The sequence below is a fragment of the Eulemur rufifrons genome, chromosome 13 (assembly GCF_041146395.1).
Source record: "Eulemur rufifrons isolate Redbay chromosome 13, OSU_ERuf_1, whole genome shotgun sequence".
Taxonomy (NCBI): domain Eukaryota; kingdom Metazoa; phylum Chordata; class Mammalia; order Primates; family Lemuridae; genus Eulemur; species Eulemur rufifrons.
The window spans coordinates 875,707-892,698 of NC_090995.1; the positions used below are offsets into that span (position 1 = coordinate 875,707).

Here is a 16,992-nt window from a genome sequence, read left to right on the forward strand (position 1 = left end):
CTGTTCTCCTCATGATGATATATTTATTTCTTTTAGTATTCATATAATTTTGTTTCAGTTAAGTCATGTGTGCCACCCTGAACTAGCTCAATTTTGTTCTTATTTCCTCCCCTTACTTTACCTCATCTTTTCCACTTAATCAGAGCTCTCATTCATTTAGTTTATCTGTTCTCAGCTTGGTGTTGGACAAGATAGCACATAGATTAATATGAAAGGAGGTGCTTGTTTATTCAAGTAAATATGACTATAGGAAAAGAATATGGGGCAGAGGAAAACTTTATAACCTTGCCAGAAGAAGGATGTTAGGAAGAATAGAAACCAAGGAATCTTCATAGGGTCCTCACAGTAATTTTCTGCCTAATTCAGCCTCCTCTTGACCTATATCCAGGTATAGAATAGGATAACTACACCCCTTGGACCAAATCGAGCCCACCACCTGTTTTGTAAAGTTCTGTTGCGCTACAATGGCAAAGTTGGGTAGTTGTAACACACTGTATGGTTCACAATGCCAAGAAATATTTACGGTCTTGCCCTTGACTGAAAAAAATCTGTTGGCTTCTCTCCTAGATCATTCCTGTATCAAGCTCCCTATTTATTTCATTTCTCAGGAGTTAGGCTGCAGTTTCATGAGTAACCTTAGGGCCCACATTTTTTCTATCACCCCAAATATAACCTGGGTGGACACCATCAGATCAGAGAACCTATGGATCTTAAATCAATTAAATTCTATCATATTCCACTTCCTCCCCCAAGAACATAGTAACTAAACTTGTTCAATATACTCTCATTTTTAAAATAGCAAATGCTGCTTGTGATAGAACATTTTTCAAGCATTTTCTCTCTATGAATAAAAGAACAACATTGCATATTTTTAAAAAATGAAATATTTCTGTTTTCCTTGATGGAATGAAGTTTTGGGTGGATCCAGTGAAAAACAATACTACTCTGGAAGTAGAAAAATCTTTCTTTTAACAGAATAGAACATTAAGGAGCAATTTTTTTTTTAATTTCAGCATATTACGGGGGTACAAATATTTAGGTTACATATACTGCCTTTGTCCTGCCTGAGTCAGAGCTTCAAGCGTGTCCATCCTCCAGACGGTGCACACTGCACCCATTAGGTGTGAATATGTCCATCCCCTCCTCCCCCACCACTGCCCGACACCTGATGAATGTTACTACTATGCGTGCACTTAAGATCAATTAATACCAATTTGATGGCGAGTACATGTGGTGCTTGTTTTTCCATTCTTGTGATACTTCCCTTAGTAGAATGGGTTCCAGCTCTATCCAGGATAATACAAGAGGTGCTAGATAACCATTGTTTTTTATGGCTGAGTAGTACTCCATGGTATACATATACCACATTTTATTAATCGACTCATGTATTGATGGGCACTTGGGTTGTTTCCACATCTTTGCCATTGTGAATTGTGCTGCTATAAACATTCGAGCGCAGTTATTTTATACAGAATGGCTTTTGTTCTTTTGGGTAGATGCCCAATAATGGGATTGCTGGATCAAATAGTAGGTCTACTTGTATCTGTTTAAGGTATCTCCATATTGCTTTCCACAGAGGTTGCACTAGTTTGCAGTCCCACCAGGCGTGTAAGAGTGTTCCTATCTCTCCACATCCACACCAACATTGATTGCTTTGGGACTTTTTGATAAAGGCCTTTGACCTTCTGCCATGTTGTGATGCAGTACCAAAGCCCTTACCAGAAACCGAGTAGATGCCAGCATCATGCTTCTTCAGCTTCCCAGCCTGCAGAACTATGAGCTAAATAAATCTCTTTATTAATTACCCAGTCTCAGGTATTCTGTTACAACAACACAAAACAGACTAAAATAACTATTTTTTGATGCCACTGTGAATGGAATTGTTTTCTTAAATACATTTTTGTATTGTTTATTGCTAGTATATATATATGGCTAACTTTTGTATATTGATCATACACTCTGCAACCTTACTAGGCCCCTCTGTTAGCTCTGGTAAGTTTGGGAGAAGGGTGTGTGCATGTGTGCATGTGGTGTGTGTTGGTATGTGTGTATTCCTTACAATTTTCTACATACAAGGCTATTAATAAAAAGAGTTGTACTTCCTTTTCTGCTTTTTAAAATTTGCCTTTTTGCACAGATGAAGGCCTCTTGTGTGCAATGTTGAATAGAAGTGGCAAAAACAGACATCTTTGCAGTTTTTCTAATCTAGAGGGTAACACGTTCAGTTTTTTACCATTAAGTATGTTTGCTATAGGCTTTTGGTAGATGTCCTTTATCATTTGAGGAAAGTCTTTTCTAATTATGGGTTGGTGAGAGATTTTTTTTGTATATGGGTGTTGGATTCTGTCAAATGCTTTTCTGCAGCTATTGAGATGATCATATGTTTCTGTCCTTTATTCTATTAATATAGCTTATTACATTGTTTGATTTGGGGATGTCAAATCAATCTTACATTTCTGGGATAAACCTCATTGGATTATGGTGTATAACCTTTTTATATGTTGCTCAATTCGATTTACTAATATTTGGTTAAGAATTTTTAGTCTAGGTTTACAAGGGATATTGGTATGTAGTTTTATTTTCTTCTAATGTCTTTGTCTGGTTTTGATATTATTAATAGTTTCCCTCCTCCTCTATTTGCTGAAAAAAATTTATGTAACATTGGTATTATTTTCTCCTTAAAAGTTTGGTAGCACTCACCAGTGAAGTATGTTTTTCTGGTATGGGAAGATTTTTGATTGCTGATGTAATTTTTTATTACTTGGTATTATTTGGATTTTTCCCTTTCTTCTTGAGTCAGTTTGGTAACTTGTGTCTTTCTGGGAATTTTTCTATTTTATCTAAGTTGTCTAATTTTTTGCCTTAAGGTTGTAATATTCCTTAGCATCCTTTTAAGGGTAGAGTCTACAGTGATGTTTTCTCTTTCATTTCTGATGTTGACAATTTGTGTTTTCTCTCTTTTTTCTTGGTCAATCCAGCTTAAGATTTATTCATTTTCTTGACCTTCTCAAATATGAAATTTTGGGTTTAACTGATTTATCTAATGTTTTCCACTTTTGTATTTAATTGTTTTCCACTCCAGTCTTTTTTATTTCTTACATCCTCCTTACTTTTGGTTTGGTTTACTCATCTTTTTCTAGCTTCTTAAGGTGGAAGTTTTGATTGTCAATTTTGGATTTTTTGCTTTCTAATATGTTTTTACAGCTATACATTTCCCTTCACACACTGTTTTAATTTGCATCCCATTAATAATAGTATGTTGTATTTTCATTTTTATTCACTTTAAGATATGTTACAATTACCCTTGCGTTTTCTTTTTTGACCCATGAAAACCATTTGCATGATATATCGTTTTACATTCAACCTGTTTGTTTTATCTAAAGTGTGTTTCTTGTAAATATCATATAGTTAGATCTTGCCTTCTTTTTTTTTATCCAGTATGACAATCTTTGACTTTTGATTTTAGTCCATTCACACTTAACATAATTATTGGTATTGATTGGACTTACATGATCTACAATTTTGTTATTTGTTTTTATATATATGTCATGTCTTTTTGTTTTTCTGTTACTACTTTACTGCTTCTTTTGTGTTAATCAAATATTTTTAGTGCACTATTTCAATTTTCTGTTGATTTTAGCTATATTTTGAGGTTTTTGTTTTAGTGGTTTCTCTGGGGATTATAATATTCATCTTCAACTTTTCACAGTCTACTTCAGTTTAGTATTGATTTAATTCTAGCATTAATAGTAACTTTGAGCCAATATACTTCTGTATGCTATAAACACAAAAGTATTATGTTATACTTATTGCCCATAATAATCTTATGCTTTTTAAAATTGAGATAAAATGAGAGAATATGTATGTATACAGTGATTAATACTTACACATTTATTTACCATTTCAGTGTCCTTTATTCCTTCTTACTGGTTCAAGTTACCATCTGGTGTCATTTCCTTTCACCTTAAAGCACTTTCTTTAGTGTCTCTTTAGCAAGAATAAATTTTCTTTCTTTTTATTTATCTGCAAATGTCTTTATTTCAGCTTCATTTTTGAAGGATAGTTTTACTAAATATAGAATTCTTGATTGACAGTTTTTTCCCTGAACTTCTGAAATGTCACTTCACTGCCTCCTGGCCTCTATTTTTTTTCTGATGAGAATGCTGCTGTTGGTTATGTTATTCTTCCCCTGTATGTGATAATTCATCTCTTGCTACTTCCATGATTTTCCCATTAGCTCTGGTTTTCAGCAATTTGACAATGTTGTCTCTAGGTGTGGATTTCTTTGTGTTTATCCTACCTGGGATTTGTTGAACTTCTTATATCTGTAGGTTAATGTTTTTCACTAAATTTTGGAAGTTTTCAGACATTATATTTTCAAATATTTTTTTTAACTTAGTCCCTTTATTTCTGTCTTCTCCTCCTTATGCATATGTTAGTACTCTTAATGGTATCTCATAAGTTTCTGAGGATCTGTTCATTTTTCTTGTTGTTATTCAGATTGATTAACTGCATTAATCCATCTACAAGTTCACTGATACTTTCTTTCACATTCTCAAACATGGTATTGAACCTCCCAGTGATTTTTATACTTTCAATCCCAGATTTTTATTTATTTATTTATTTTGAGACAGAGTCTTGCTCTGTCACCCTGGCTAGGGTGCAGTAGTGTCATCATGGCTCACTGAAACCTCAATCAATTTCCCTGGGCTCAAGTGATTCTCCTGCCTCAGCCTCCTGAGTAGCTGGGACTACAGGTGTGCATCACCATGCCCATTTTTTAATTTTTTCTATTTTTAGTAAAGACATGGACTCTCTCTTGCTCAGGCTGGTTTCAAACTCCTGACCTCAAGCAGTCCTCCCCTGTTGGCCTCCCAGAGTGCTAGCATTACAGTGCCTGAGCGACTGTGCCCAGTCAGATTTCTATTTTTAAATATATTCTATATCCTTATTTATATTCTGTGTTAGATGGCACGTTGCTGTCATATTTTTTCTTTAATTATTTGAACATATTTGTAGTACATATTTTGAAAACCTGGTCTCTAAATGTAATATCAGGATTTTGTCAGTTTCTATTGACTACTTTTTTTTTCCAGAGTATAAGGCATATTTGCCTGTTTCCTTACATGTCTAGTAATTTTTGGTTGAAAACTAAACATTTTAACTACACATTATAGCAACTCTGGATTTGGTTTTATTTTTTGAGGTTTTTTTTTTGTTGTTGTTGTTGTTGTTATTGTTTTGGTAATTTGTCTATATTTAAACTGTGGAATCTTTCTGCCCTGTGGTTTTCAGCAGATGATATCTTTTATAAGGTTTTGTTGTTGTTATTTTAGCATATCTAAAAAGGTTTCCTTTGTGTCTGTTGTATAGCTTAGTAGTCACCCAGTGATTTGGGGGAGACATTATGTTCAAGCTGGTAAGGCTTCCACTCTCTGCCAAGTGATCTTGTGGGTGGACTGGCGAATGCATTCAAAGTTGCAACTAATACTGAAGTCTCAGTTCATTTTTACTTTTTGCCATGGTCTCTTAAGTCTTTTCTGCATTTGAATACTTTCCCAATTAGCCATAGATGTGTGGAGAATTTATTTCAACCTTTCTATGACTCTCCTCTTCTCCAGGATCTCCCATTTAAATTTTTGTCTGGTCTGCCACTTGCCCAGCTGAGACTGCAACTTCAGGCCAACAAAACTGCAAGATTTCTCTGTCCATTTCCAAACCAATCTGCCACATTTAACCAGCAAAAGCATGAGTTTTCTCCCTCCACTCCATACCAAATCTATCCCCTGCCCTTAAAAGGAAGGCTGCTGGTTTTTCCCAACTGATCCTGGGGAATGGGAGAAACCCCAGCCAGAAGGGCCTCAGACTCCCACTGATCCTACCCAAAACCCTAACACTTTTTCCAAGAATAAATGCTTCTAAATTTGATAACTACCTTTGGTGAGTTTTCATGGTCCTGACATGGTTGTTTTGGATAATATTTCCTCAGTAAAAGTGGCATATGTTCTTAGATGTCTTTGTTTGACAATATCTTCGATCTGTCCTTTACTTTTTAACTGGCTACAGAATTCAACATTAAATATTTTGTCTCTGTACTTTGAAGACTTTATTTCATTATCTTCTGCTTCTATTGTTGCTGTTGAGGATTGAGACTCTTCTCTGATGTTAATTGCTTTATGGCTAATCTATCATTCTCTCTCTGGACTCTTTAAGATCTTATTTTGTCTTTGGTAGTCTGTAGTTCCTCAGCATTTTATCTAAGAATCTTTATTTTTATTTAATCCTGATTAGAACTCATTTGGCCTCCTGTGTTTAAATCAATACAGACTTGATTATAGTTTTAAGCAGTTCTATAAATTTTAAAGCCAATTATAGTCTCAGATATTATCTCTTCACTCTTTCAATTCTGTTCCAGAACTACTATTAGGTCTATTTTATGCCTTTTCCATAATCTAAATCTCTCATTTTTCATCTAATTTTTCTTTTTATGCTACACTCCAAGTAATTTTCTCATATCTACTGGTTTGTCATGTTTCTCTGTTCAGCTGTGTCTAGCCTGCTATTTAAGGCTTTTAGTGATTTTTAAATTCAGCAATTTTTGTAGTTACCTTCTAGATGTTCTATTTAATTCTTTTACAAAATATCCAAGTAATTTTTTTAGTTCTCAATTTTTTTAATTTATATTTAGTCTCAGATAATACGTATTTTATGGTATCTATATAGTGATTTTATTAGCTGAGATTTTAGATATCTAATCCCATTCTTTGTTGTATCTATTACATTTTGCCCAAGGGGGATTACTTCTTATTTTATGTTAAGTTAAATTCACTGGGGATTTTACCTTTGAGGCTTTATGCAGTCTAGAATCAGAAGTGTCTATTAGCAGTGACTTGAATTAGCATCTACTAAGTGCCATAGGCATAGTTCCATGCAGGGAGACTTTTAATGCTAGGTTTAGGACTTTGAGATTCCCAACCCATGCAAATCATGTAAATTTGAGCCCTAAACATAAATTAGACATTTTTTATGTATATCTGTTTTATATGTGAATTCTCAAAAGAGATTGTGCCACCCAGAGACCAGATAAGACAAACTGCCTTGTCTTCTCAATTTTGTCAGTAGAATATTTTCTGGTCCATTCTTTTAGTAAGTGTTCAGCCCTTCAAATCTTCTAGTTTTGCAGGGTGGCAATAATGCAGGAAGGAGCAGGCAAGAAATTTAGTTCTAATTTTCTGTCTTCAGTGAGTCAAAAAGGGGTCATAGCTAAAAAATACACTTAGGCTGTTTAAAGAACATGAAAAGCATTAGAAATTATGATTCATGGTAAATGAAGGTAGCCATTTAATTGACCCATGGAAATTTATCGTGTAGCTATCAGTCCTTTACAGAAGCCTATGGATTCCCCTTGAGTAGGGCCTTAGGAACTAGTTGCCAGAAACAAGATGTCTACCAATTTACTCTCTCTGTCCACCTCTACTTCTTACACATAACCTAAGATACTTTACACTCATTCCCACAAAGTCCAGGTTCATTTTTTTTCCAGCTCCTACTGCCTCTAATACATTTATACCAAATATCAACTGAGTTATCCTTTCAATTCAAATATTTAGTCTGTTCCTGTTAAAAGAATTGGCACCCTGCCACTGTAATCTTCAATAAAGTTGAGAATTTTCATCATAGCCAATCATCCTCTTATTCCTGATGGAAAGACTATTTTAAAATATAAAATAAAGTTAATCTCATCATATTGCCATGACATTTTTAAAATGTCAAATATTATAAGAAATGTTTAGCACTTTAAATAATTCACATATGTTCACATGGTTTTAAAATATTTTTTTAAATAAACATACTTTGTTTAAAACATATCCCATAAATTGACAGGATCTTTGGAATACATGTTAAGCAGATATCTCTTCCATCATACTAGTAAATGATATTAGTCTGAACCATGTATGATTATAAAGAACTGGCTATTAATATATTGGATAAAATAAAATTCATTTTTTGTTTGTATACATCTATGTCTATATACATATATAGATATATGCTTTTTTATATTTCAGGAGTTATGTCCTTTATGATATGGTGTGTACTGTGGTCAGTCTCAGGCTCTGAAGTTCTCCCTGGTGGAAATATATTTGGACTGTTAATTATTTTTCATAGTGCTTTAATTGGGGGGAAACTTTTGCAACTTATTAGAATACCTTCAGTGCCTCCACTTCCACCTCTTCTTGGTAAGTATATAATTAGCTCTCCTTTTGTTATTATTGGTTATATGTAACTTTTGAACATTTTCTATTTGGACTATATGTAATTCAGAAATATTTCAATGTAATATGATCTATATTGCTTATGTATGTATTTACTGTATATATGTGTATATATGTGTGTGTATATAGCTCCTTTATAGATGTATTTATTCTCTCCCTCTGTATATATACACACACACACAGGTTTTTTTCAAAAATCTATTTTTAAAATAACTTTAATATACTTACTGTATGATTCTTGTTGCTTTATCACTTAATGGAATTTTTTACTTAATTTTAAATGAATTATAGAAAAAGAAAAATTTAGAAAAGACTGAATTTTTCTGTAGACAACCTAACTTGAATACAATAACGAGATTCAAATATTATAGTGACTAGGGTACTAAAAGGTCCTGTGGTTTCTGAGTAAGCTGTTTGGGCATCTCCACTGTGTACATCCATGTGTGCATCATCTCCCTCACCGGTGTTATACCTATTGCTTCGTCACCATTGTTCTATAACTCTCCAGCTGGACAGGGGAAAAGTAATGGAAGAATTTCTATCAGAGGTATCTCATATCTGCTAAGTATAGCAGGTCCTCAAATAATGTTCTTTCATTCAAGGTGGTTTCCTTATAATGTTGATGAGGAAAAAAAACCCAGTAGTGGTGACAGCCACTATCTGTGTGGCGTTTGCCCGTTCTCCCCATGTCTGCGTGGTCCTCCTACATCCCAAAGATGTGCACATTAGGTGAATTGGCAGGTCTAAATGTCTGAGTGTGGGTGTGGGTGTGAATGTGCCCTGTGGTAGAATGGCATCCTGCCCAGGGTGGGTTCCCACTTTGCACCCTGAACTGCCAGGATACGCTTCAGTAACCTGCAACCCTGAACTAGAATAAGCAGGTTGGAAAATGAATGAATGAATGAATACAAGTTATTGTAAAATAAAACTTTGTAAAGAATATGATAAACATACAAATACACAACAATGAACAATGAGGTAGAAAAGCACTCAGTGAGCCTGCCATTTTGTGATTGGTTTCGAACTGCATGGTGGGAGAAGGTGCTCCTGATAAGTTTCACTTTGTAAACATTTATTCCTTTATTTAAACCACCACCCCTATGACCGCTGTCATTCATTGATTCACCAAAAATTGGGTAAATAATTATCTTTCTTACTTCTATTAATCTTCTTAAATGTATGTATAGCTCATATTTATTTCAATAGGTAATAGTATCAGTGTTTGGGACTTTATTTGGAAGTCTGGTGATGTTTTTGTGCTCATAAATATGCTGTAGGAACTCCTGTTGATATCAATAAAGCGATGGAAAAATTGGTTTTGTTATACACCATTTTACTTAAAAGCTGTAGTTTCCAAGAACCTGCTGATGATGTTAAGTGAGGACTTACCGTATTCAACACATCTAAACATTCAGTATACTGTCAGTGGAGATAATCTCTAACACTCCTATCTGGGTTCCTAATATTCTTGCAGTACCTTATAAGTATTCATTGAATCTTTTCCCTCCTCTCCAAAATTTTTGCTTTTGCTGTACATTAGGCTGTTTGTTTGCAACTTTTGCATGGACTATGGCAGAGTCTTCTAACTGGTCTCTGTCTGCAATTTTATCCCTGTCTAATTCACTAAGACCCTCACATAGAAAATGCAAGCCTCATTATTTCACTTGCTGCCTAAAATCTTCCCATGGTGCCTTAATCTGCCAAAGGGAATGGGGAGCTTTCCATGATCTGGCCCCTCCACCTCATTCTCCCCACTCCCATCCTTGCCCCTTATGTTCTAGCAACACAAAATCATGTGTTGTACCCCACTGGGATATGTTTTTTCTTATGCCTAGTCTTTTATTCATGCTATCTCCTCTACTCATATGTAACCTGCCCTTCACCAAAGCAACAAGAGACATAGTGTGTTGAAAGAGTGCAAATTAAATGTTTGTTTTCCATCTTGGAAAAATGAATTGAATCAGATATCTTTATTTTCTTCCTTCTAAGGGATGTTACTGGCTGGTTTTATTGTTAGGAATGTTCCATTCATCAGTAACCACGTCCAAGTTCATACCACATGGTCTTCCATTTTAAGAAACACTGCCCTTACCATTATCCTAATACGAGCTGGGCTTGGACTCGATCCACAGGTAGATTTCCAATTATCATGTGAGTGAAGTTATTTCAAATATTTGAAACTGATGGAAAAGCAAAAGAGGCAAAAATTTTGTTACAGCTCTTCCAAGTGGAGTCTGTAAGCAAAACTAAGATAAAGAACAAGGCTTTAGGCCGGGCGCGGTGGCTCACGCCTGTAATCCTAGCACTCTGGGAGGCCGAGGTGGGCGGATCGTTTGAGCTCAGGAGTTCGAGACCAGCCTGAGCAAGAGCGAGACCCCACCTCTACTAAAAATAGAAAGAAATTGTATGGACAGCTAAAAATATATATAGAAAAAAAATTAGCCGGGCATGGTGGTGCATGCCTGTAGTCCCAGCTACTCGGGAGGCTGAGACAGGAGGATCGCTTGAGCTCAGGAGTTTGAGGTTGCTGTGAGCTAGGCTGACGCCACGGCACTCACTCTAGCCTGGGCAACAGAGTGAGACTCTGTCTCAAAAAAAAAAAAAAAACAGAACAAGGCTTTGCAGAAATATTCCTTCCTTAATTTCTATTTCTAGTCATAATATGAAAAGAACTCACTGTGCCGCCAAGTCTTCATTAGAGATCATCTTTAATTACTTGCATAGAGATAAATGTTCCTTATGCAGCACTTGTATTATTTGGGAGGCTCTTCTATGGAGAACTCTTAACTTTTTAGTTAACAAAGGATAAAGTCAGCCTATAAAGGCTTTTCTCTGTCTTCTAGGAATATTAAGAATTTCAATAATTTTTTTTCATGACTTTTTCTCCAGAGAAAAACATTCCTGATTATCTTTGCATTATTCTAAAATTTAGCCTTTTAAAATATTTCTTAAAATATTATAATCCAGGGATCATAAGTCTACTTGGGTTTTAAGAAAACGACTATTCATGAATATAATAGCTACTCAAATGTAGCAAATGTATGGGTTTAATGGAAATATCTCAAGAGCATAAATAATTATAGTCAGTGATAATTTATTATATTTTCCAGTAGAAAATTTGAATCAATGAGAAAATTGAAAAGTTCCTCCTTTTTAAATTAATTACAGAGTTTTTAAGTGATTTTTTTGACATGTTGGTGCTTTCTCTTTATAATTATTAAGTTAAACAGTTCATCTCCAAAAAATTAGCTGATGGGAAAAACATACAGGATACTATCATACTATTTATTAGAAAAACTAAGGAAGGTAGATATAGCTATTTAGTCACAAAGAAATGGATCTTTTTAAATAATGAAAATGCAACAATATTTTATAAAATGTGAAATTGTTTGTAACCCAATCTATGATGATATATAAAATGAGCTGTGTGAGAGTTTCAAGTCCAGGGGCACAACGTGGCCAAATGAGATTTAGTTTAGTAAAAGCTTCCTGCTCAAAAAAGACTATATATTTCACTATTTGCTTAAATAATTTTCTTGTCAGCCATTGTAAGTTTGTCTAAATATGACTATTTTATATTTCAGGCTTTGAAGAATTTGAAGAGAGTTTGTTTAAGATTGTCTATGGGTCCATGCCTCATAGAGGCATGTTCAGCGGCTTTTTTTTCACACTTCATTATGAAATTTCCCTGGGAATGGGGATTTCTATTAGGGTAATTTTTCTTATTTTTCCCTATTAAATTATTCAGTTAAGGATGCTTAGTTTTAAATTATTCAGAATGCTGTACAGACAAGCTCTTCATTAAAATTTTTTCACAGTGGTTAAAAAGAACCTTGGATATCAGTTGATCAAAAGCAGAGCTATGTTCCAAATCTATCATATTCTCAACAAATAGTCACAGTCTCTCAGTGTATAGTGCCAAGATAATTCACTTTATCAATTTATTCATTCTGTTCTGCATTGTAATATATTTGTATATTTTAACCTATCTAATGGCCTCCTCCTCATACCCTATATGTGGATACAATTTCATATTATAATATGTATGTAAGTATGTATATGAGAGAGATTTTATATAGATACAGTTATAGAAATATAAACTCTCCCCTTTTTAAAAACAAGCAAATAAACAAAAACTCTTCCCCTAAATCCAGTGCCCCATCCATCTTTATCTACCATCCATTTCCCTATGTCTGAATTCCTCAGAATAAGTCTGTAATCACTATCTCTAGATTCTAATTTCTTTTCATTTTTCCATTCACTAACTTTTGCCTCCACTTACCCATTCCACTGAAATTTTAGTGAAGTTCACCCACTACATACTTATTACCAAATCCAGTGGATTTTTAAAATTAATTTTTATTATAAAATATCCAAATACATTTTTCTTTTGAAAAATTAGAAATTTAGAGATGAAAGTGAAGTGCCCTTTGACCATGCCTTCAAATCCTAGTGCCCAGACTCCTATCCAAAGTGACAACTTCTATAAGTTTTGTGTTATCATTCTAGACCTTTAAAAATATCATTCTGGATTTATAAAAAATATATGTGTGAAACCATAGAAAAGAGAGTATTAATTTGTGCATTTTTATTTAATCATATCAAAGAATATTTCACTTTGCAATCTGCTCTTTTCGCTCAACAATATTCTTGAGATTTATCTATGTTGAAACATGTAGTTCATTCCTTTTAATTATATAAGATTACATTGTATGACATGACCAGACTTTATTTACAACAAATAGCATTTTATTTGTCTCATTTTGCACCAATGTGAGTTTGTCTAGAATAGTTACCTCAGTTATGTTTATTTTCAGTTTTGATGGGTACTGCCAAAATGCCTTCAACACAGCCACGCTGCTTTGCCCTATCACCAACAGGGCAGAAAGAGTACCTGTGGTTCTTTCAAATCTTTGATATTATCAAATTTTATGATTTTTTCCAATCTAGTGAATTAAAAAATGGTTTCTCTTTGTTGCTTTAATTTGCATTTCTATGATTATTTATGGGCTTGAGTAACCTTTATATATGTTGTCCTTTCTGTTTTCCTTATCTGTGACTAGCCTGTTCATATCCTTTGTCCATTTTTCTATTCAGTTATTATTCTCTTCCTTATTAATTATATCTGTTATATGTATTTGTATGTTATATGTATTGCAAATATCTTGTCCCAGCATATCACTAGATATTTTACTTTGTTTATGGTGATTTTTTTCAATCTAAAAAGTCTATTTTATTATTTCCAACAGATAGAAGGGCCAATACATAAAACCATTCACTTGACCTTAAAACTCAAAAAGGAAAATAAAAGGGAGAAGAAAGCAGAATATAGTGGTTTTGAGTATTAAAGTATTTTTTATTTTAATAATTGAATTTATCAAAATTTCTCTTTATGTTTAATGCCTTTGTATTTGTTATTCAAAAGGTCTTTTTACCCCATGGTCTCAAATATATTCTTTTATATTTTATTCTTATTACTTTTACTCTTAAGCTCAGTTTTTAAAATTTAGGTCTTAAAAACTTAGAATTTATGTGTAAAAATCTAGCTATATTCTTTTCCACATGAGTAGGTAGTTGTCTCAACACCATTTATGGAAGATTTCTTTCTTTCCCCCACTGATTTGAAATGTCAATTTTATCATGTAACAAATTCTATAGATTTTTTTCTGCAATTTGTATTTTGTTTTCTTCTAATCTATTTTGTCTATTTCTATGTCACTATTTCACAGTTGTAACTATTTTGCCTTTACAGAAACAGTGTCTTCTGTTTAAGTTGACTTGGTCTTTCATTTTAAGCTCTTATTCTTCCAAATGAACTTTACAATCAGGTGGTCACGTCCAGTGAAAAATTCTGAGAGGATTTTGATTGGTATAGCACTTAAATTAATTTGGGGGAGAGATAACATCTTTATAATGTAGAGGCTTTTAATCCACAAATGTGAAATATCTCTCTAATTATTCAGATGTTGTCTTAAGGACAATATTTTATTTATAATTTTTGGAAAGGTGTAGATTATCTTCATAGTTTTGTCTGTAGGTATTTTGTGTTTATTTATGTTCTAGATCAAAATTTTCATGTTTTCTAATTAGTTTATGCAGATGTATAAAAAAACTATTGATTTTTTAAATCACCTTTATTGAGGTATAATTTTCATACAAAATGAGCACCCACTTTTAGTGTATATTTCAATGAGTTTTGACAAATTTATATTTGTAACCACCATGGAGATGTAGAACATTTTCATTATGCCCCTAAATTCTCCTGTGTTTCACCCCACTCTATGGAATGCTGGCCTTGGGCAACCCATGATATTAATATTTTCTGTAACAATAGATTAGATTTTTCTATAGAGTTTTTTTAAATAAATGTAATTATATAGTGTGTACTCTTTTGTTCGTGGGTTCTTTTGGTCAGCAAGATGTTTTTGAGGTACATCCATATCATGACTAGAAGTTCATTCCATTTTATTGCTGAGTATTATTTCATTGCATGACGACCTTTTTTCCATTTGGGGCTATTACAAATAAAGCTGTATGAAGATTTACATTCAAGTCTTGTGTGGACATTTGTTTTCATTTCTTAGGGAAATATCTGTCGTATGGTGACAGAATGTTTAATTTTATTAAGAAAATAAAAAACAAAAAAATCGCCAGTTTTCTAAGATGTAGTATTTTATATTCTGCCCCCCCCAAAAAATATATGATATTTCAGGGTATCCACATCCTCTCCAATACTTGGTGATGTGTCTGTTTAATTTTAGCATTTTTAGTGGTTGTGTAGTGATATCATATTGTGGTTTTAATTTGCATTTCCCTGTTAACTACTGACATTAAGCATCTTTTCACATGCTAAAACTATTCGTACATCTTCTTTAATAAAGTGTCAGTTCAAATCTTTTGCCAACTTTTAAAATTGAGTTGTTCGTCTTCTTATTGAATTTTAAATTATTTTTATATTCTGGACTCAGTCTTTTGTCCAAAATATGTACTGTGATTTTTTTCTTCAAGTGTGTGACCTGTATTTCTTCCTTCCCTCCCTTCTTTCTTTCCTTCCTTCCTTCCTTTTTTTTTTCTTTCTTTCCTTCCTCCCTTCTTTCTTTCTGGCTGAAACAACTAAAATTTATTTCTCACAGTTGTGGAGGTTGGAAGGCCAAGATCAAGGTGTCGGTTAGATGCAGTTTCTCCTGAGGTCTCTCTCCTTGGCTTGCAGATGGCCACCTTCTCACTGTGTTCTCATACGGCCTTTCCTCTGTCTGCAGGCATCCTTAGTGTGTTTTTCTTTTCTTATAATGACACGAGCCCTGTTGAATTAAAGCCCTACCTTTTATGACCTCATTTAATTTTTTTAAATTAAATTTAATTTTTTTATTGATACATAATAATTGTACATATTCATGGATTACATGTTACATCTTGAAACAAGCACACAACATACAATGATCAAATCAGGGTAACTGGGACAAGATTCACCTGAAACATTCATCATTGCTTTATGTTGGGAGCATTTGAAAACTTCTAGCTATTCTGAAATACAGTAAAGTATCGTCAGCTATAGTTGCCCCATTGCACCACTGAACCTCAGAAATTCTTCCTTCTATTAAACAGAATTACCCCTTCACCAACATCTCTTCATTACCCCGTCCCATCACTCTGACCAATCTCTAGTAGCCACCATTCTATTCACTACTTCCTTGAGATCAATTTTTTTTTTTAGGTTCCATATTTGAGTGTGAAAATGAAATATTTGTCTTTCTGTGCCTGGTTTATTTCACTTAATTACTTCTGTGAAGGCTCTATCTCCAAATAGAGTCCACATTGAAGATTAGAGCTTCAACATATGGATTTGTGGGGCTGAGGACACAGTTCACTCCGTAACAATTCCCAACCCAGGAAACTTTTTCTTCCTGTCTTTTCTAACAGTTCTCCTTTTCTTTCTTCTATCTCTTAAATATATGAATAATTTAGGGCTTAGTATTAGGCCCTCTTTTTTTCTCAGTCTGACCCCAGTTCTTCTTTCACATTCTAATGATTTCAATTTTGTCTACAAGCCATTGGCTACTATTGTCTACCTTTAACCATAGAAGCAGCGAAACAAATTCTCCAAGTGGGAACATCACATCAAAGGATCATATCTCATTGAGGCAGGGGGTGCATGTAGAACTTTCTTCAAAGTGACACTCTGGTCCAGTCCTTAAGAACCAAAAATGCTCATCTAGAATTGTGTTAGTGTTTCATTTTACATCCCATTACGCAACAATAACAGTTAACATTTTTTGAGTATTTACTATGTGTCAGGCATTCTTCCACAAACTTAACAAATGTTAATTCATCTTTGTAAACCTCATGGTAATTTTATCCCAATATTATTCTAATTTTACACACTAGAAAACTTAGCTATAGGATGATTCAATAAATTGCTTAAGGTCACACAGCTTGTGACTATAGTTATCTTGTAGTCTCACGCCAGGGCTCATACCCCCAACCACGTGCTAAGACTAGGATTATGTATAACACACTTATTTATGATCCAGGTGACATTTCAAGTCAGGATAAGGACGTTTTAGTCAAAAAGTATATTATAATAAATAGAATATCACTTGTGAAAAATTAAGATATTGTTAGATTTTTTCCTTCCATTCTCTATGTCCAAAGTCATAAGATACTCTTTTATAGTATCTTCTAGAAATTTTACTTTTTTACCTTTCACATTTAAATCCAC

General features: G+C 33.7%; 1 protein-coding gene across 1 annotated transcript in view; it reads left to right on the forward strand.

Annotated features, from left to right (window-relative positions):
* Nucleotides 1-16,992, forward strand: part of SLC9B1 (solute carrier family 9 member B1) — a 72,435-nt gene that overhangs the window by 34,117 nt on the left and 21,326 nt on the right. The window contains exons 4-6 of the mRNA XM_069485463.1: nt 8,067-8,237; nt 10,263-10,405; nt 11,858-11,985. Coding sequence (XP_069341564.1) covers nt 8,067-8,237; nt 10,263-10,405; nt 11,858-11,985 — 442 coding nt within the window. The remainder of the gene's footprint in view (nt 1-8,066; nt 8,238-10,262; nt 10,406-11,857; nt 11,986-16,992) is intronic.